Source organism: Asterias amurensis, chromosome 18 (genome assembly GCF_032118995.1).
Source record: "Asterias amurensis chromosome 18, ASM3211899v1".
Classification (NCBI taxonomy): domain Eukaryota; kingdom Metazoa; phylum Echinodermata; class Asteroidea; order Forcipulatida; family Asteriidae; genus Asterias; species Asterias amurensis.
Window position 1 is genome coordinate 5,222,419 of NC_092665.1, and position 22,803 is coordinate 5,245,221.

Genomic DNA, 22,803 nt, shown 5'->3' on the forward strand with positions numbered 1-22,803 from the left:
CACGTGTATTGCTGCTGGAGGCAGCAAAAATAACGCTCTGAAAACAACAGTTTTGTGCTCAAATTTTAGTCTTATTTGTATCCTTTTGCGCGAAAACATCACTTTACTTGTAATTCGTTTTTTAACAAAAATGTATACACTGGCTTATTTCAAACGGGAGTAACTTAGCAACGCGATACACCCAAAGCTTGAACATTAAACTAAATAACTGCTGCTGGTGTGTTCTTTCCAGCCCCTGCATTTGAATCAATTCTTCAAATTGTCAACATCTGATTCATTTCACGATTAAACAATATTATTACGTTAAAGGTCGTCAAAAACAGTGTTAATGTTTGCATTAACGCTAGAATACAAAGCATTAGTATATTACTAGATACTTGTATTTCTACAAAGCATGTTTTTGTTAAATTTAACTATAATCCATTTAGTGTACTAGAAGTTAAGATATATTGCATAGTTTTATAAATAGTGGTGTCACTTGAATGTTTTAAATACATTGAAGGAATGAGCATTAACACCGTATCAATTGATTGTTTTGGTTTTTGTGTTTTGCGTATTTAATTGATATTGAACTAAAATTATTGGCAAATACAAAATGCAAGCTGAACTAATTTTCCTAACACTGTTTTACTCAAAACCTACAACACTTTAGAAAATAAAATGTAAGGGAAACTTTTTACCGTTTTACCTTCAAACAGTGCAAGTTTACCGTAAATCAGTAAACATTGATTTTGCGTCCTTCTACAAAAAGTACACAAACCCTAAAACTTGTCAGTGGGAAGTGGACAGGGAATGGGTTTAAATAACGTAGGAATGGGTGGCCCAAGCATTTTGGCCGGGATTGTAGCCCCCGCTGTCGGAGGAACAAAACTCGGCTTATTTGACTGGCGACAGAACATGTTGTTTTCTTTTTGCTTCCGAAAAACTGCAAACAAACGAAGTGACCTGGCCCCGTCTGTCTTCCCCAGACTCGTATGGTCCGCGGTTAACGAATAGCCGGAGTGCTATGGATTTTTCCTCGGAGTATCTGATATCAATACGGTCTAAAGCAGATGGAATCAAAAGAGGGTGCTTTCAGAATTAAGAAACGACCATGGTCACCGCTCACTGTAAAAGGATGAAACTATCTCCAAGGGACAGAAATATCATGCCACTACAAGGGCCACGCGCTATTCTCCAGGACTAGGCGCCCGGATGGGTTGCCGGTGTCTCAGTGAAATCAGTGCTGCCGGAGATTCTTTCCCCTGTTTGAGAAACTAACATGGGCTGAGGGAGGGTGATTTAACAGAGGGCGCTATCACAAGTAGTTTGTAACAAGTTTGCCGTATAAGGGGGAGGGAATTTCGGATGAACATAATCTCCTGACACACCTGCCTATAATGGGGAAAGAATCTCCGGGGACAGATTTCCATTAAAAACACCGGCCCAAGGCGGAATCCTGCCTTACGTGTTAAACAATCAAAATGACTTCAATCTCATCCAAAAGTTGTAAATAGTAAATACAATTTGTTCGCAATGTGTTCATTTAATTTGTTTTGCTCCATTGAATATTCTTGTTTCCCAAAAGCATTTGTGCGGAAGTAGACTCTGAGAAAACAAAGGATACAATTGAAAATCAGTTTAAAATTACCCTTTAAGGGCAAAGGCAGGACACATTAGGAAACTTTCAAGCACTAGTGAGTCTTTCCACTTAGTGTATCTCAACATATTCTTAAATTAACAAACCCGTGAACATTAATTTGAGCTCAATTGGCCGTCGAAGTTGCGAGAGAATAATGGGAAGACACCCCTTGTCGCACAAGTTGTGTGCTTTCAGATGCCTTGAATTTGAGACCTCAACAATTCCAGAAAGTACTTCTTCTCAAAAACTAGTTTTCTTCAGAGAGAGCCGTTACTTACAATGTTTTATACTATTAACATCTCTCCATTGCTCATTACCAAGTAAGGTTTTTATGCTTACAATTATTTGTTAAATTTTGAAAGGCATTAGAAAATGCTTCAAAACAACAGAATTTAGCGATTAACTTATGGTTTGGTGAAACGTACCCAGAAAAGGTGTCTTCAAATTAAAATCCTCAGGTTGTTGAAAAAAAGTTGTTAAAGCTTGACTTGAGTAGTAAAACGTTTGTGTAATGTAGACCTAAGCAACAGACAACTGGCCTTATGTTGCTTTATGTGCTTGCAAATTAGCCTGTTCTGACAAAATACATTAATATTGACAATGTATTTTCTTTTTATTTGACCTCGTTTGAGGTAACAATTTAATTTAAAATTTAATCAATGTGTGTTCAATGATAAAAAGCGAAACTACCGTTGGAGTTTCGAGCCAAGGGAGCAATGGTGTGTCATAGAAACAATTAGGTGAATATTTTTGCTCGAATAAGATGAAAATGTTATGTTTATTTAAACAAAACTAACTTCGGTGTGCTAGTGTAGTCAACACATTCACTTTGCTTACCAATCGGGCACTTCGAGCCGGATGGTGGCGCATTACTTCTTCCTTTTAACTTGTTTAAGTTTACAGATTTTAGTGATTGGTAAATGTAAATGTAATCATTCGATAAATAGGTTTTTTGGATTGACAAAAAGTGATCAGACAGGAACAAAATCACACTACAATTGCACGCACGTTAATCTCCCCCACACTCGAACACACACACTAAGCCCACAATAACATCCGAGTATTATAAATAACGCCCTCTGTTGGTATAACAATTGTGCAGCCTTAGGTTTAACCATGGCGTTATTAGGAAAGGCGAGGGTCAAAGGTTTCCGATTATACCATAATGTACGTAGTGGTGTACCGAACGACAAAACAGCGAGGAATACAAATCAGCGATACTTCGCGCTATGTAGAAATAAAAAGGGACACAAATGACGTTTAAAAGTACGTTTACTTAACAAAATCATGTTTTTGTATAGCTTTATGACTAAAATTAAGTTATCTGAATATTGACCAAGAAAATATAGATCCTGAAGAAGTAGAACAAAAAAAATTGTTACAAAAAAGAATCTCTCTACAACGACCCCTTCCACATGTAACCGTCCATTGCACTCTAATGCATTGCGCGAAATTTTACTCATTTTCACAGACCGGGTCACTGGTCTCTGGCTACCACGGCGAACAAGTATTTGGACAAGGCAAGGAAACACTAGGGCTACGTTAATATAAAGATCGCAGGTTCATAAATGTCCAAGTAATTTGTTATAGTGATTTTTTTTTCATCAAACATTAAACTAAAATGTATACAGCCAGTTTTTCATTTAGGCCTGGCCTTATTTTGTTTTTTTATCTGTATGATTCAAAAGTGATATTACTGGAAAAAGTCGGTCTGGTTTAAGCGGTTGTTTCGTTTTACTGTTTGCAAACACTATAATCTTGACTGTCTTTGCTACAAACTGGACAAAATACATTCAATGAATTTCTTTTTCAATCTATAAACTTCTGTACCAAAGAAAACAACAGTAAAGCCAAAATGGAATTTGGTCCAGTAGAGGGCGCCCCATTGTGGCAGTTTAACCCGGAAGCATATCTGACCACGTGGGCAATATAGTGCTGTTCATGGACCCCGTGAAAAAGATGCGACATTGGTCCATTGGCGTAAATAGTGACGTCCTCTCCACCATGAGTCTCTGTATCAATTGGGACAAGCGCTGGATGGTGAAAATCGGCAGCCTCTGCACAAACAATAAATAAAGTCTCCATTTCATTGGTCATTGACATCGCCTTGGCTACAGCCTTATCCATTGCAATGGTATCATGCACGGCGTGGTAGGCTAACCCGTCATGATGCGCATGGTCAATTCGGCCAACTTCGTGTTTCAAATCAAGATAGTATGATTTATTTGTGTTTGAATTATTGAAATTTTATGAAAAATCTAGTAGTGTGTCTTGTTCGTGAAGAATGTTCACGCTGTCACCATCTTGGTCATGTTCCCTGTTTCCATAACAGTAATGAATTATAATATCCATTGCGCAAACATGGCACCAGCCTCAGTTTGGTTACAATGGGGTATAAAATCAAGATGGCCACACCGTGATAAAGGTTTATAATCACGCTGTCACCATATCGGTCATGTTCCCTGTTTCCATAACAGTAATGAATGCTTATATTCATTGCGCAAACATGGCACCAGACTATTATTTCGTCCAGCCTAAGTTTGGTTACAATGAGTTTGAATGGAGTAAAATCAAGATGGCCACACCGTGATAAAGCAACATCTTAGACGGAGTTTTTGTCAACCAAGATTCGAAAACTAGGAATACAAAGATAACAAACGATGGCCCTAGTTTTTAAAAATGTTTGTTTACAACCAAATTACAAGTTTGCAGAAAAGTCTACTTCGGTGACAAAATCTAGTAGGTCGGTTGCATGTTTGCTATATTATTCGGCCGTCCATGCCAACCTGCGTGGTCTTGTTATCAACAATGAAAATACATACAATCTGTGACTGGACAATGGCATCAAAGAGACAATGTAAATACTCCATATAACGAGGTTTCAGATTGTCAATGATTTTCTAAGCCTAAAAAATAAGAGGTAGGGCCTATAACGATAACCTTTTGTGAAACAGCAGCAATGACGCAAAGGGCTCATGTAACCTTGTCCAAGGTCTTGTACGCAAGCACCGGCTCGCTACTATGAATTCAAGAACTGCATAGTTACTCTACTGCACGGTATATAACAGTACTTAATACCGCGGGGTCGAAGCATGGTTTTTCGAGGTTGTTGTACCTCATACAACGAGGCTGCAACTAGACTCGGTATCAAGTACTGTTATGTACCGTGCGGTATCGTGAATACCCGGTTCGTGAATTCATGTACACGGTTCGTGAATTCAGAGCTGGCCGGTGCTTGCGTATAGAGCCTTGGACAAGGCTAGGGCTCATGAAACCAATTAACCAACACTCTACAAAAACCAGAGACCTGTATGTTGTAATAATAACTTACCCTCAACCATAAGGAAGAACCCGTCTTTGTCCTTCTGAAGTATCTCAATGGCCTTTTCTACCATCTCAGACAATGAGGGCTCACCCCCTACGTCATTCATTCGGTTACTTTCAAATTGCATATGACTGGGCTCAAACAAACCTGAATGGTAAGCAAACTTATTATAACTGTCAAACAAAAGTTTCAATATTAAATCGTCCTGGAGTCGATTTCAAAAAGAGTTAGGACTAGTCCTAACTTAGGACTAGTCCTAGGAGATATACAAATTGCATGGATAGTCCTAAGTTAGGACAAGTAACCGGTCCTAACTCGAGATAAGACTAGTCCTAACTCTTTGTGAAATCCACCCCTGGCTATAGTTATTAAGTTCAAACCTACGCCTTTTCACTTTTCCTTGAAGAAATCAGATAGTCAAAGGTTTCCTCCCTCCCTATGACTGATCCCTATTAAGACGGACGCGTAACATTATTGTGATATAATTTAAAAAAAACTGAGTGCAAACAAAGTAATGTAATGATGTACAACCAATAATTTTAGGTTTGCTTGGCGCGCGTTTTGGCGACCCTAGCCAGAAACATGTTTGAGCTTTGGTTATTGGTCGAGCGTGTTCGGTTGAACCGCTGTTCCGACCAAACCGTAACCGACTTGTTGGCTCGGTTAAGCTTGGTTTTAAGATGGCGGACTCTAAATACTAACGGAAAACGTACTGGAATTATTTTAAAAATGAATTACTTTGAAGCATAACAATTAAATAATTTTGATAAAATTACAAAGACTAAGTTCCATTCCTCGATAACAGAATGACGGCAATATATTTTGAGAGCATAAATTTCCAAGAGATGTACCTACGTCATGAACTTTTTCTGGTTACCGACCCGTTTTCGCGTAGCTCTCTGAAATTTGTTCGGTGAGTGAATTTGACGTCAGCAACTTGTTTCTGGTCATGGTCGCCAAAACACGCTCCTGTTAAAATATGAGCCCAATTGGTCATCGAACTTGCAAGATAATAATGAAAAAAAAAACCTTGTCACACGAAGTTGTGTGCTTTCAGATGCTTGAATTCGAGATCAACGGCACCTAGCCTAAAGCCCAAGCCAAATAAGTGACACAACCTTCAATACCAAAATGAAACCCTCTATTAAGCCAACATCCTAGACCTATATACATGAACATTTAGTTCAATATATATGCGGCGCATAAAGGTTGTAGGCACAATCATGTTCCGAACGACAGACGATTGTTCGTACTTGTTCAAATTGGTACATACTACAACAACTCACCTAAAAGGTTGTCAGTTTCAAGTGGATTGACGTCTTTAAATTGTTCCAAATTCTACACGTACTTGCTGTTTGTCTTGTCTTTACCTGCTTGCCATTCGTCTTAAACAAAACATAATATTGTAAAACAACTAGTGAAACAAATCCTTGCTTGATTGTTACAATTCGTAGTATATAGCAAGAGCTTCATGTGACCGAAAGAAAATTAAATGCTGTGGAACTATAAAAACATCTATAAAGTCAAGGTTTGATCAAGTGAAACTATTTTGATGAGAGATACTTCAACAAGAACACAACATTTTAAAAGAACATAAACAGACAAGAATAATTATAAGATGAATAGATTCATTACCATTAAAGACACTGGACTATATTGGTAATTGTCAAAGACCAGTCTTCTCACTTGGTGTATATCAACATTATGCATGAAATAACAAACCTATGAAAATTTGAGCTCAATTGGTCGGCGAAGTTGCGAGATAATAATGACAGAAAAAAACTCCCTTGTCACACGAAATTGTGCGCTTTCAGATGCTCATCAAAATCTAATTATGAGGTCTCGAAATCAAATTCGTGGAAAACTACTTCTTTCTCGAAAACTACGTTGCTTCAGAGGGAGCCGTTTCTCACAATGTTGTATACTATCAACCTCTCCCCATTACTCGTTACCAAGTAAGGTATGCTAATAATTATTTTGAGTAATAACCAATAGTGTCCACTGCATATAAATAAGTTCGTCTGGATTGTTGATGATCATGAAAAAAAAGATTCGTTTTTACAAATCCAAAAATATGTACGACGTTACTAAACATATAATTGACAAAGCTCCTAGCTTAGGAGTAAAACGTAACTACTAGTACTAAATTATATGTAAAGTATACATCATACATAATTTTGGATTTGTAAAAACGAATCTTTTATTTCAGATTCATTACCACTTTATATTCAAGTACATTCCTCCTATCTTCTATAACTACGCACCATGCTGTCTCTATGGTAATGTCAGCGCCTTGTGGCTCATGGACAGTTATCGATTCACCATTATCGACTTACCAATATTGATTTACCATTGTCGTTTCAATATTATCTTTTCCCATTATCGATTCTCCATTACTGATTCACAGTTATCTTTTTACGACTATCGGTTCACCAATTATTGATCCACAAATATTATCGAATCACCATTATCGATTCACCAACATCGAATAGTGGTTATTGATTTACAAATATCGACTCACCAATATCGACTAATAATTATCGATCAACCAATTTTGATTCACCATTATCAATTCAGCATTATTGATTTCAGTAGCTCGGTTTCTATGGAATCTGGATGGGATCAGAAGCTGTTAAAGCAAAATGGTGCAATAGTCATCAATAATTGGGTTTAAATTTGGTCAGGTTTACATACCGATGAGATTTCGTCCATCATTTCTAGATCCAGCTTTAGAAGAGTCTTCAGGATACTCTGGGTCGGCAGCTTCTCTCGGTAACATTTTCATCCTTTCCCCACCCATTATAACCTGGCATAGATTAATGAAGAATTAGTATAAAAATTACCATACCATGAAGTTGGTGGTCGGCAAGCAGCAATGACTAGCAGGTAGGGTATTCTAGGAAGCTGCTTCGGAAGTGCTGCTAGTAAGTTTGAAATAATCACATTTGCCAGCCTTTCATTATGTGAGCACGCTTTAAAAAAAATGCTAAAAAATGATTAACTGTTTAAATTGATTAACTGTTTAAATTGATTAACTATCGAATGCTTCCAGCTACCTGTTTCATTGCCGGTCAGTTTGTGAGATACTCTGATTCAAAAACCAAAATAACCCATGATATTGGTAAAGGTATCGAATAATCAAAAGGTACATTCAGAATAGTGAACGCAAACACAGGTTTGTGTCAATGTTGCAGATTGTACCTGTTTATCCTGTCCGAGTGTTATGAGTTGCTGAGCGATGTCACTGCAACCAATGTCAGTTTCCTTCTGCGGTATATCAGAGTCACACTCCCAGTCTCGATGGGGCGAATGTGCGTAAAGTGCGGCAGGGGTAGCGTGTGTCACACGGGCAGTGCTGACGAATGCCGTTGCCTTGCCTTTAGAAAGCACACAAAGCAACGAAAACCTAATTTATTAGCTATTATATTCGATCGATACAATTTCAAGAACACAAGATTAAAATTAATACAAAACACTTGACAACAAATCAATGAAAGTAAATCATACTTATTATACACACATTGACTGGCAATGAGGTAATTGTACGTCTACCCCCGAGAGACTTTGAGTGACCAGAAGAGGGACCTATTTCCCGAGGCTGAAGGCCAAGGGAAATAGGTCCCTCTTCTGGTCACTAACAGGCCCGAGGGGGGAATAGACGTACACTAGTTACCGAATTGTGTCGGTCTTAAAATGTGAAATAAGAACAACACGTGGAAAAGAAAGGAAGTTTTGTAGTTGCTGTTCACGGTTCAAGTCAAGAGAGGGCGCTGTAACAGGGCACTATTTTCAAAGAGCTAGTTCCCGCAAAACACATGCGCCCGATCACTAGACTAAGCTTATCCCACGAGACCGTGTTTCAGCCAACGAGAATACAGAAAAAGGCAAGAGGTGTGTTATAAAACATTATATGAATATGTTGACGTTCTTTTTAACTTACCAGACTTTTGAGCAGATATCATAACAGACTCCACATTAGCATTGAGACTAGATTTACAATCTCCTTTAATAGCAGAATCGTCTAGCCCTATCACTGCTGTCTTGGTTTTAACACCACTAAAATAAGCAGTAGCCGTACCAGCCGAGTCCGGTACTTGCCTGTCGGTATTGTACGTCTAGAGGATGAAAGAGTGCAGGAAATATTCTCAGACTAAATGCTCCGTATGTTTGACCACGTGGGGCGCACTCAATATAGTGGGTGCGTTCGTTTAGCTTCCCTGGGTCGACCCCGATCTGCCCCGGTACTTTAGAATAGCTTTGACGGGGCTCACCCGTGTTAGCGCCGCCTCCCCCCCCCCTGCTTGTGGAGTGGGTCACTTGGGGTGACCTGAGGTGCATGCCATCACCACGAGAGGGCGAGTGTGTTCGTTCGATTAGCTCTTGTCAGGGGTTCACCCGAGTGAGCACCACGGGGTCGACCCAGGGAAGCTTATCGGGCACACCCACTATTTGTATCATATTTGGACACTGATTTCATTAGATAAACGTGCAGTGACGTAAGCATTCTGTTTCCGTGTTTTGATTGGTCCGAGGTGATTTTTGGCGTTTGTACTAGCGGTCATCTGCATATGAATCTAGGTGAAAGGTGAAGATGGACAAGGATTGACCTACGCTAGAGGCCACTCTCTAGCGTTATCATTCACGAGCCTCGAAGTGTGACGTCAGATGTTCAGGCTATAGGGATATACTAGCCTGAACATCTGACGTCACACTGCGAGGCTCGTGAATAACGCAAAAGAGTAACCTCTCGCCTCTAAGGTCAATCCCCGTCACCAATCCCCGTCAATCCCGTCCCACGATTCGTCCACTTGTTGCGCCGTTAATGTTGCTTTAGAGACGGGTTGTAATGGCTCCTTTAAAGGTTTTATTGTCCTTGGTTTATATGATTGTAATGTGGTGGCTATGTTTTCCAGTCTTTAATAACTGTTTGGGGATGAATGAATAAACCCCGTGATACAAATATGTTTGATAGCGCCCTCATTCGGTCAAAAGTACGGCGCATTTCTGTTTGAATGTCCAAATCAAAGTACAGGGCTGCGTATTGGAGGTCGTACCAATAGATGTTTCAGTCATTGTCCAGTGATTATCCAACGTCCAATTCAACCGCCAAAAACTCACCCATGGCTGGCTTAAAGTCAGCGCGAAAATAATCTGCAGTAATTATGCAAAATTACATTCCCACAATATACCTGCATTGGTGCAAAATAATTCTCTTAAAAACCCACAACCGGCAACTTTCCGCACAATAGTTAAACAATATTATTGTAATCATAAATAACATTTGTTATTACTTTACCGTGACATGACTTGGCTTGTTTCGATGCGGTACCATTATGAGAGTGTGGGCTTCGACGAGTGCAATTTGTTTGCATGATCACTGCACGATTACTAGTGATGAGTTACTCCTGCATTGCAGTTTAAAAAGTAGTAGTAAGGGCGTTTCATGTATATAAACCAGTGGGTGGATTAGTCTAGGACTAGTCTTATCTCGACTTAGGACGAGTTACTCGTCCTAACTTTGGACTACCCATACGTTTTTAATATCTCCTAGGACTAGTCCTAACTCTTTGTGAAATCGACCCCAGGCCTGCTTTAAGTGGGAGGTTTTTTAAACGGTGAAGATCTCCTGCAGTAGTTGTTTCAGTGTGTATGTTCGAGACGTAATAATTATTGTTACCTTTGACAAAGCTACACTAGGGAACTTATCCCATTCGAGGTCTGTTTCTTCCCCGTGATCTCCTTTATAACGGTTGTTATACCCATCCCATCTCCGACGAAAAACACTACGTTCTTAGCTTTATTCGTATTGAGTGTTTGCTCTCTGGTAATAGCTTTCTGCAAACTGTCACTAGCCAGGTCATTCCAGTACTTCGCACCATACAACGATTAATTTATACAAACACTACAAACACTACTCGAAGACAATCAGATAGTGTCGTCTGCTCAGAACTGAAAGATCATTGGTGGAATTTTATGGGTTTCGTGATTGAGCTTTTGCAGATGTTGAAGCTCCTTGTAAATAGGATAAATTGATCAAGAGTGCACTTAAAAAATAATTATTGACATAAAACAACTTTAATTTACTAAATAAAATATCCATTTTTTTATTATGGGGGGTATTCATTTTCATTTAATTAATCACTATGCAGATATCTAATTGGCATATAGTTCTAAACAGTATTGTTATATTAATTGCAACACCGAAATACATATACCGGGTATTTTGTTATGAGATTAAGGTGTGTTCTTTCTCGACCCTCATCTTCTGTGTTTTTCGATAAAAAATAATCGGCTGTAATATTTGTTGTGTTCGTACGTCGTTAAACTATCAATAAAAGACAATGGAACAGGGCACAATGCGTCAAAAACACGGGTTCTATTCACGTGATAACAACACGCAAAACAACAGAGCTCTCGTACAACCAGATCTCGCGTGAAACAATGTGATCACTAAGTCTGCATACATTATCATATTCAACTTTGATCCGTTGAAAAGTCAAATGGAGCTCTACTCTTTTCAAGCGAGAACCACTATATGCCTACTTACTTTGTGGTAGCACATTGCCTCCTGCAGTCAGCATATAGATCCAAATTAACCATGTTAATGTTGAAATCAAAGTAACAAAATCAGAAGTAATGAAACTGAGGTCATAGTCAGTTTGAATTACAGACTTCATAACTATAGAACAGCAATAACTTATCATGTCATTCATTCTTTGGCTTTTGAACCTTGGAAACAAATTATCGGTTCTTAAACTTTAATTTCATATTTCAAATGGCCATTATCTATATCGGTACTTGTACTATATCATCAACTTCACATCTGTAATTTTTAATACCAATTAATCTACTGTGAAGTTTTACAAAAAATGGGACTCCTTCAAAGTATTGTGCCGAGGTTAACTCTGCATTTTACTAAAGTGGTAAACTATGTCGGTCAATTTTATACTTTGTGTTACTGTAACGGTTTTTCAGCATAATTGTATGAGGAGTTGTAATAAGATTTGTTTAAAAAAAATCACATCGAAAAACTAATAGTTACGAAAGCCCTCCAGAAAAAAAAGATGTTTAAATCTGTGACAACGGCTTGATTCGTCATAATGGGTTCACCAACGCCTCCCCTCCCATCCCTACCCCCACCCCTCCCCGCGTAACGATTGAATGTGCATAGATAATAATGAGAGAAAAAACACCCTTGTCACACGAAGTTGTGTGCTTTCAGATGCTTGATTTCGACACTTCAAAATCTAATTCTGAGGTCTCGAAATCAAATTCGTGGAAAATTACTTCTTTCTCGAAAACTACGTCTCTTCAGAGGGAGTCGTTTCTCACAGTCTTTCATACTGTCAACAGCTCCCCATTACTTGTTACCAAGTAAGGTTTTATGCTAATTTGAGTAATTAACCAATAGTGTACACTGCCTTTAAGCACATTTTGACAATTTTGAGATTTCCAAAATATGAACGAGTCCTTTATGTCAAAGAAGTTGCCCAAGATGGGGACAGAATCTCCGGGGACAGATTTCCATGAGACACCGGCCCAAGGCGGAATCCTGCCATACGTGTTTTTTAAAACAATCAAAATTACTTCAATCTCATCCAAAAGTTAATTTGATTGTTTTTGATTTTTGTGGTTTGTATTGATTGTTTCTGCTCCATTGAATATTCTTGTTTCCCAAAAACATTTGTGCGTTTCGGTGGTAGTAGACTCTGAGAAAACAAAGAATACAATTGAAACTCAGTTTAAAAATACCCTTTAAGGGCAAAGGCAGGACACATTAATAGGTAACTTTCAACCACTAGTGAGTCTTTTCACTTGGTGTATCTCAACATATTCTTAAATTAACAAACCCGTGAACAATAATTTGAGCTCAATTAGTCGTCGAAATTGCGAGAGAATAATGGGAAAATCACCCCCGTCGCACAAGTTGTGTGCTTTCAGATGCCTTCAGTTTGAGACCTTTAACAACTCGAGAAAATACTTCTTTCTCAAAAACTAGGTTTCTTCAGAGAGAGCCGTTTCTAACAATGTTTTATACTATTAACATCTCTCCATTGCTCATTACCAAGTAAGTCTTTATGCTAGCAATTCTGTTGAGTAATTACCTATGGTGTCCAGTGCTTTTAATGTTGCTCTGTTGGTGGCGCACTCTACTATAAATACATTGTCATTGCATTTCGATTTCGGAAAAAAACACACTGAGTTAGTGTTAGTAAACATATACTTCAAAAGAGTGGAAGAACGAAAGAGATCCATCTGAACAGTATATATATATTGCGTGCGCAGTTCTTTCTTTGATAATAAACTTGCACTTTAACTCACAATCATCAGAGAAATACATCAATTGAGCGGAAATAGAAGGAAACTGGCCAGGAACTTCAGGAAGCAATCACACAGTGCAACCCAGTAGGGCGGATATACATGTAAAAATACCATACCATTGAAGCATGTACAAATTGAGCTCCATTGGTAACATACAGCCTCATCCAAACCAATGATAGAGTAAGTCACTGCTTTCAATCAGTGACTTTACCACATACACAATGTAGTGTAGAGTTTTACACCATTGGTATCCATTCAACATACAGTCTCATTCGAACCAATGATAGAGTAAGTTACTGCCATAAATCAGTGACTTTAACACGGTGTTCACCCACAATTGCAACATACAGCCTCGTCCAAACCAATGGTAGAGTAAGTCACTGCTTTCAATCAGTGACTTTACTACAATCACAATGTAGTGTAGAGTTTTTCACCATTGGCATCCACTCAACATACAGTATCATTCAAACCAATGATAGAGTAAGTCACTGCCATAAATCAGTGACTTTAACACGGTATTGACCCACAATTGTAACATACAGCCTCGTCCAAACCAATGGTAGAGTAAGTCACTGCATTCAATCAGTGACTTTAACACGTATCTTTGATTGGCTACTCATCGATTGTCAATCAAACCCCGAAGTAGACTGATGAGCACTTCAATGAAAATACAGCAGTATTTAAACGCGCTCCCAGCAGCAGGGTTCATAACAACTTCGTATCTTATCGGAAGAGAGGAACTGAGAAAGCTTGTACTACAAGAACACATCGTCATCAAGGTAAGTTTTTCTCGTTATACTGTCAGACCCGGACTTTGGCTTTTAGATGCATGCGGTGCGATGAGGGTACCTCAATGGAACGCGGTTGCAGGTTTTGACCAAAAGGACCACCACTCGATACAGCTGATATTCTCATATGCAGTGGTTAGGTCTCTTCTCTCCTCAAGCTCTGCCATCTTAGTGAACTGTGGTGATACTGTGATTGTACACAGACATATGAACCCAGTTGCATCTCCCTTTGGAACCTTGCCGTAAAGCATTGCCTCAAAGGGGTTTTCCCCTCACTACTTGCAGGTGGTTTTGGACGAGGCATTTTTTTTTTACACTTATCAGTGCAATGTCTTGTTCAAAATTTGACTTCAAGTTCTTTTCCACTGGATTGACATAAACCGCGCTTGACGTTCTGCTCGTTAAAAACATATTGTAGAACGGTAAACAATATATGAGATTGCATCGTTCGACGTGACCATTGCATTATTTTTAAGAAGTGTTACCTTAATAAAGATACTGATAGTCTTTAGGGAATCCGAGGGGGCAAAGGTCAACCGAGGCAAGGGGAAGCTGTCGCTTGCGGCAAAGGTTCACAAATTCTTTAATCGCCACGATTCATGCGACAGTTGTTCTGTATTACCATAGTGATAGGTTACTCTTGTTTTGAGGCATTCTGTAGTCATATTGCAAGAATGTTACAACACTATAGGCAACATTTACACTCAGTTAAAACATTTAAAAATATGTCAAAAATGTAAACTAAAATGATGGTACGTTTTTAGCAGGACTGTTGTTGTGCGTTCACACGAGTCATTTACATTTTAGGAAATGTGCTAAGTCTTTGTAACCATTTCGTTTTAAACGGTTCTGTAGTTGTGATTGAGTCGGTCGGCTAATACATCGCCTGCAGTTTGTTAGAAGCACCGTTATTGTCATGATTTAAGGGCAATTACATTAAATGCTCCATGCTTTCTGTGAGATTTCGGAGCTGCTTTTTGCATTAGTTCTTTACCTTGTTCAAAACTTAGAATTTGCCATACTTTGTTTTCGAAACCATTGTATTTTCGCTGGGTTTCGCATTCGTTTTCAATTGCGTGAAACGGCATTTCAAAAACATTAACATTTTTTTTTACTTTACGGGAGTTGTAAAATTGCTCACAAATGCCAATAATTTATTGCCTGCATAGCTGCGCTGAAACCACAACTTTTTAAAACGAGTTCAGCTCAAAATTAAAGTCTTGTCAACGAATTATTCATAAGTATTATCTCGACCACCGTATTCCAGTTTGTTTGGGTCTAAACAATCATCGGCCTTGTGCTAACTGGCTCACACTATGACGAATATAATAGGGGTACGGCAAGCAACATTGAGCTGCGAATTGCAGTTTTTGAACTTGCCGCCAATCATCGTGTGTTGCCGTCACTTATTTCTGACGAACCCGCTAGCGACCGCAGACGGCCGAAATTATCAGTCGCGACCGTCAGCAAATTTGTGACGGCAAAGAAATTCATTGTGATTGAGTTCAGATTTCGTTGGAGAACGCAACCCTTATTTCCTTGACGAAGACGATCGCATTTATCAGTCGCATGACGTTTCCATGCCGCGAAATTCCGCGTCTAGTCGTTTTGAGTTTGTCACAATTTCGATCGTAGTCTGTCTGATGAGAGGATGGCCAGACTATTGAACTTAGTGATCACGCCAAACTCGACTATTTATACGACCCACACACAGAGGTTTGATTTCGGCAAATGAGTCGGCTGGCTTACATAGTAGCGACAGACGCGACTATTTTTGTGCAGCCGTCTGCGGTCGCTAGCAAATTCGTCAGCGACAACTGACGGCAACACACGATGAATGGCGGCAAACTGAAAATTACGATTCGCACCTTTTTAGCTTGCGTACCCCCTATTCGTTTTCCAGTTCAACTTTATTCTAAAATTGTTAGGTGTTCGGGCAAACAGCCCGGAACACCTCTTATTTTTGTTCGTTTTTTTTTTTTTCTTTTTAGGTGCTCGGGCCAACAGCCCGAAACACCTCTTATTTTTGTTCGTTTTTTTTTTTTTTTTCTTTATACTTCTTCTTCTTCTTCTTCTTCTTAAGCGTCCCTTGTCCGCTAACAAAGGCGCCTTTTCAAAACTCGTATGAACTTGAAACTTCACACATAGTTAGCGATTTATTAGGAGAAGAAACCGTGTGAGTTACGTCATGATGACGTCATCAATTCTGGAGTTATGAATTTTCCAAAGTTTATTAATTCAAAAAATCATAACTTTTGATCTACATGAGGGATTCTTACAATCGAAACATCATCTGAAACGTCATTGAAAACTCCGTAAACGCCCCACAGACATGACCCCATTTTGATGTTGCCTTCCGGCTCAAAAGAGAGGTTGAAAATTTCAAAATTCACGTCTAAAGAACAACGTAAATCCCCATTGGTATGTGCATAAACATTGCACGTAGGCATACACACAACGTGTAGTGTATTAGCGGTGCAGCAGAGCACGCTCCAGTGATCATCCATTCTGCTTATTAGCGGCGATTGTCCGCTAAAAAAACCACACTTTCCAAGCACATATAAAGTTGAAACTTCACACAAAGTTAGATATGTATAAGGAGAAGAAACCGTTTGAGTTATGTCACGATGACGTCATCAATTCTTGAGTTATGAATTTTCAAAGTTTATTATTTCAAAAAATCATAACTTTTGATCTACATGATGGGTTGTTACAATCGACACATCATCGGAAAGTTCGTTAAAAACTCCGTAAATGCCTCGCAGACGTGATCCCATTTTGAGCTCGTCTTCTGGTTCAAAATCGAGTTTGAAAGTTCACAATTTCTTGTATAAAGAACTACGAAATTTCCCCATTGGTTGTGCGTAACACTTGTGGCGTACACGTGTAGTGTATTAGGCATAATTTATTTGGTGGCATGCTGCCAAGTTTGTTGTACTCTGTGCCATAGCGTGATATGCATAGAGCTATATAGCTATGCAGAACGCTGCGAAAACGATTTCATTTCAATCTTCAGCGTCAAATTGTTCAAATGTTACCCTTCTGATGGCTTAGTGGTCAATGCGATATTGAAGACGAAGTTTCGCTGAGATGGCCACCTACTTCAGTGATTCATGGGACTTTTAATTATGTGAGAAAACAACAGTACAAAATGACGAACATTGGTCATGTTTTGGTTAAACACCGAGAAAAATAGAGACGTTACATCGATCGACCACTCCCCCCGGGTGAAGGGCGTTTTGGGCCCACGGAATTCACGTCAGTATTACGATATCTATTACTTCTTGAACTTAGCATAATCATCAATTGTTTTGATTATTTGTTAAAACAACTATCCAAGTTATTTTGAGTTAAATATTTTGAAGAAAAAAAATCTCTGAAATAACATAAGCCCTTTCAAACTTTCTCTAGTAGGAAAGGACGTTACGTAAACTAATCTATTTCTACCTCCATGCACAGACATGGATGTTACAATACAAAACATTCAAAGAAAACAGAATGGTTAAAGCATAAGGCCCATGCAATTAGGAGTGGTCTTGCTAAAATAAACTGCCGGATTAAACAAAACTTTAGTACAAACAAATCAATAAAACAATCCAGATTTTCATCTTCTTCTTCTCTTCGTCCCTTGTCCTCGAACAAAAGCACACTTCCCAAACTCGTATGAACTTGAAACTTCGCACATAGTTAGATATGCATTAGGAGTGGAATAATGTGTTAGTTAGGTCATGATGACGTCATCCATTATTGAGTAATAAAAATTCAAATTGTTATTTCAAAAAATCATTATTTTTGATCCACGTTTTTTTTTACTTCTTTTTTAAAATATTATCAATAGAGCGCGAAAAAGCTTCATGAAGAATAGTCTTTGTCAAGACGGTTAAAACATACATGCCCGTTACAGTCTTTTCTTCAGTCGTCAGTCAATATTTCCTAAGTTCATATTTCCTAAACTACATAAGCTATTTTGACAATCTGTAAATCATATGAAAGGGCTTTACGTACTTGACGGAAATGGATATGTTGGTGAACTTTCGTTGACCTTTTGGCCTGTTTAAACGGGAAGTGACTGTGAAATGATTTGGAAGGGCGTGGTTTATTGTCTTTTAGGTCGAAATAAACATCCTTTGATACTTTACCATCACACCATACAAGTCTGGCAAAGGTCTGGTTTAAAACAAATATTACCGATGACGTCACCAAACGTACACTTTTACTAGATGACGTAATCACGTGGTTTTGACAGTTTTTGTAATTTGAATCATTTATTACAAATCTTGAGAACAAAGCAAGGTGTAATATTTCTTTTTTAATCCAGGCTTTTACTCCCGGAAACCGAACACCTTGAGTTTGTTCACAAACTCTCAATCTCTAGTTGTTTTTTTTAACATTTGTAAAACAATATTTGAAACATTGCTGAAACATTGCTGAAACATTGTATGAGCAAAACTTACGGAAACTCAAGAGTGCTGTTTTAGCTGCAGCCGCACATTTTTTTTTAAAGTCAGTTCTATTGTCTGAGTGGCTCCAAGTGACACCACATGATCGTCGCGTAACGTTTTGTGTATCATTATGTATGGGTCGGAACTGTGATGTCTAAAATTAACCTTTCAATACTACCAACTTGTTATTCGTTTGTAAAGTCAACCTCCATAATTTTTTTTTATTTCAGGCAGCAAAACCTAGCAAATAAAATGGTTTGTATTGCCAAATGTTGTGTAAAATGGCGAGCGCATTTTAAACTATTCTTTTTAAAGTTTATCTTTAAGTAGAATAAGTATTAATCAACCAATTTCCAGGTCCTGAGATGGACTGTTTCAAAACGGCCCATTTCGCTGCTCAAACTACAACATACCTGTCATCATTCGCACACATAGAGGAGCAATCCGATTATTGAAGTGATGAACTCTGAGAACCAATTATGAAGCACCTTATCAGGGTTTGCAAGGTGCTACGGCACATACAGCAGCCACAGCCAATAACACCGGGGCGAACCCCTTCTCTGTTAGATAAGTGCACTGTGATCGTTTACATGCGTTACACAACATATGAGACCAACGGTTTTTCGTTCTATCCGAAGAACGAAGCAAAAATACCACAACAAATTGGACAACGACTCAAAGCTAAACTTCTTAATAGTCTAATATATTGGAAAAGGTGATTTCAAAATACAACTAACAACCACTTCAATAACCGATTTAGTTCAACAAACTTACAATGATTCAGTTAATCAATTAATGTACAGTTTGATTCAATATGATACCTTACGGGCGAATTCATAATAAAAAGGGAGGATCAACTGACAAATGATAAACCCTACCAGCTAAGAAAACAAAATTGCTATAAATGTTGTAATTGGTTGTTTTCCGTCTATGTTTCAACTTACAGATGAAGATTACTATAGCAGTGGCCATTGTTTTCGTTTTTATGCAAGTTCAGTTTTTGGTGGCTACAGCAGCAGTTTCACCTGATCCGGGACTGACGTGTAACTCCTGCTGCCAGGGCCCAGCCGGTATTCCAGGAATCCCTGGATCTAATGGGAACCATGGTCAAGGCATTGTAGGTCAGAGAGGTGATGCTGGCTCTCCTGGTGAGGTAGGTCAACCCGGGGTTAAAGGAGACAAGGGGTCAGATGGACTGGTTGGTGGGCCAGGCGCTAAAGGGGAACATGGACTGAAGGGAGAGCAAGGAGTCGGTCTACCAGGGAAACAAGGACCTCAAGGTCTGCCTGGGATGAATGGTTTGAAGGGGGAGAGAGGTGAACCTGGACAAGCTGGACAGACTGGTGAAACAGGTGAATGTAGTATGCGACGGTCCGCTTTCACTGCAGTGAGGAATACCAGCTTCAACCCTCCATCCAACTATGATCCTCTGCCCTTTGAAGAGTTATTGTTTTCAGAGGAAGGGACTGATTTCAAGTTGAATAACGGCACGTTTACGTGTAACGTGCCTGGGGTATACGTATTGATGTTCTCAGTCCGGAAATCAAATAGTGGGCCTTACCTATATGTCCAGCTGAGGAAGAACGGTAACATCATTGTAATAGGGGGTGTACACGCTGCAGGTCATCAGCAAGTGAGCAACAGTGCATTGATTCCCCTGCACTATGGAGATCAAGTTCACTTAGCTGTACGCGGTCATGTATATAGTAACTCTCATCATTACACGTCTTTTACTGGATTCCTGTTGTACGAAATCTAAATCAAACATAAAAACACACGAAACGTTTTAATGTTTTAGACAACGCTTTATAAAAAGGGCGATTATATAGTGTTCCAAAATATAATAATCACTAGTTAATTGTGTTAAGATGGGGCAGTTTGTTTAGATGATGTTTTAATGCATGTAGGACAATTAATTTGATAAAATACGTTATGTTTTAAAACGTGATTTTGCAAACGTGTTTATTGTGACGAAAACATTTTTTTCACGTGTAATAACAGTGCTCTAAATATCAGTTTACCATTCTTTTCTTGTTTTTATAGTTATAACACTTTTGGGAAAATTGGTTATGTTCAATGTCAATTTCCAAGGGTGCTTTAATAAGTACTTGATGACTACTTTTAATCATTTCTTTTCCCGAAAAAAAGTTAAACATTGAAATTACTAAAAATAAAACACAAAAAACTGGATAGTTTAGTAAGTAGTAAAGAAAAGCAAAGCAATTCACCTTCCTTGATACAGACCGAGACAGCAAAAAACATAATTCATGATGGCCACCTGTTTCGCCGGTCATTTTGTATTTCCAAATATTAAATTGGTGACTACAGCTGCACCCTGTTGAAGCAACAACATAATAAAAACCGGTAACAGTTGTCTTCTATTGATACATTTGTTAATACTTATGAATTTAAACTAATGATAACTTGTGATCAAAAGGATACAGCGTTGTCAAGTTACCGGAAGATATTTGTATTGTGCCGTATTTCCCCGAACACGTCTCGATATAGTGAAGTATATAACTCGTCCTCGTAGTGTTGCGTTTGTTTGTTTTTACATGAGAGAGCACTTGTTTTTTATAATGCAGATGAAATGTTTCGGTATTCGTTTTGACCAAACCAATCTTGCTATAAAAAGGTATACCAACAAAACACACCATGATTTTGATCGTAACTTAATCTTTCGGAATACGAACTAGTTACACAATATTGCATTTCATCTTGATCCCCCTTACTACAGAAAAGTGTCGCTGACAGTAAAACTAAAGACAGTGGACACTATTGTTAATTTTCAAAGACTAGTCATCTTACTTGGTGAATCTCCACATATCTGCCTAAAATAACAAACCTGTGAAAATTTGAGCTCAACCGGGCGTCGAAGTTGCGAGATAATAATAACAGAAAAGACACCCTTTTCACTCGAGGTTGTGTGCTTTCACATGCTTGATTTCGAGACCTCAAATTCTAGACTTGAGGTCTCGAAATCTAATTCGTGGAAAATTGCTTCTTTCTCGACAACTACGTCACTTCAGAGGGAGCCGTTTCTCACAATGTTTTATACTATCGACCTCTCCCCATTACTCGTTACCAATTGAGGTTTTATGCTGATAATTATTTTGAGTAATTACCAATAGTGTCCACTGCCTTAAACATTAACATTACAGGCCGTCATAAACACAATATTGATTTTTGAATTAACATTAGCATACATAACATATTAATTGATACATATATTTATACAAAGGATTGTTATCTAAATAAACTAGTATCCATTGTACCAGAAGTTAAGATCTATGTCATAGTTTTATAAACGGTCAGATGTCACTTGAATGTTTTAAAAACATTGACGCCGTATCAGTTGATTGTTTTGGTTTTTGTGTTTTGAGTATTTTAATATATGTTAAACTACAATTCTTGGTTAATACAATTTACAGTCTGATTTTTTTCCTGACACTGTTTTGCTCTTTTTGTCAAAAGCTACAGCACCTCTGCAAGTAATAATGTAAGGGAAACTTAACGTTATATCTTCAACCAGTGCAAGTTTAATGAAAAACAGTGAACATTGTGTTTGTGTCATTCTACAAAAAATATCCGAACCCTTAAGTTTGAAACCATCAGACTTAAGTTGCTATGTCAAATAGTTCAGAGCACGCTTTTTTAAATGGCACAATGGTATAAACAACCGTTTGCCCCGCACAATTAAGTAAAATTCAGCATAATTTTCTTATAGTCTAATAATCTCGAATTCAACTTGCTCTCTTTTTATAGACCAGTAGTGACCCTCATGAATGATATAAGTTGTACAAGCTCATCAGCCCTTCCCAGTGATGCTAGATGAGACCGGTTGGGTCGAGCAGTGTCGGTCCAAGTGCCTCATTCAAAAGCACATGGATTGACAGACCTACGCACCTGCGCATTGGACAAATAAACCCCTCTCCCTGTACACAACACAAACTATATGGATGCCTTCGTTTAGGTTCCCTGGGTCGACCCCGGTGTGCTCATCCAACTGGCGTATTTTATTTTTTTAAGGACGAACGTGGACAGATAATTACCCCCACGTTCGTCCTGGAAAAGCGGGGCACTTGGGGCTGTAACGAGGTGCACTGACGTCAACACGAGAAGGGTCACGTGATGATGCGTATTTTTTTCTCAGATAGAACGTGGGTAAATATCTGCACACGTTCGTCCTGGAAATAAAACAGGCGACTTTTCCCAGGACAAATGTGGGGTAATTATCTGCCCACGTTCGTCCTTGAAAAAAAAATACGCCACCCGGATGAGCACACCGGGGTCGACCCGGGGAAG

The 22,803-nt window shown here is 38.6% G+C and overlaps 1 protein-coding gene and 1 pseudogene across 1 annotated transcript; one reads left to right on the plus strand and one right to left on the minus strand.

Annotated features, from left to right (window-relative positions):
* Positions 1–876: 876 nt before the first annotated feature.
* LOC139950940 (alkaline phosphatase, tissue-nonspecific isozyme-like) lies at positions 877–12,074 on the minus strand (annotated as a pseudogene).
* A 1,936-nt stretch (positions 12,075–14,010) lies between these two features.
* LOC139950297 (uncharacterized) lies at positions 14,011–21,220 on the plus strand. The gene is made up of 2 exons (XM_071948916.1): positions 14,011–14,047; positions 19,445–21,220. Exon 2 carries the CDS (start codon positions 19,445–19,447, stop codon positions 20,255–20,257), a length of 813 nt encoding a protein of 270 aa, XP_071805017.1. The 5' UTR covers positions 14,011–14,047; the 3' UTR covers positions 20,258–21,220.
* Positions 21,221–22,803: the final 1,583 nt, after the last annotated feature.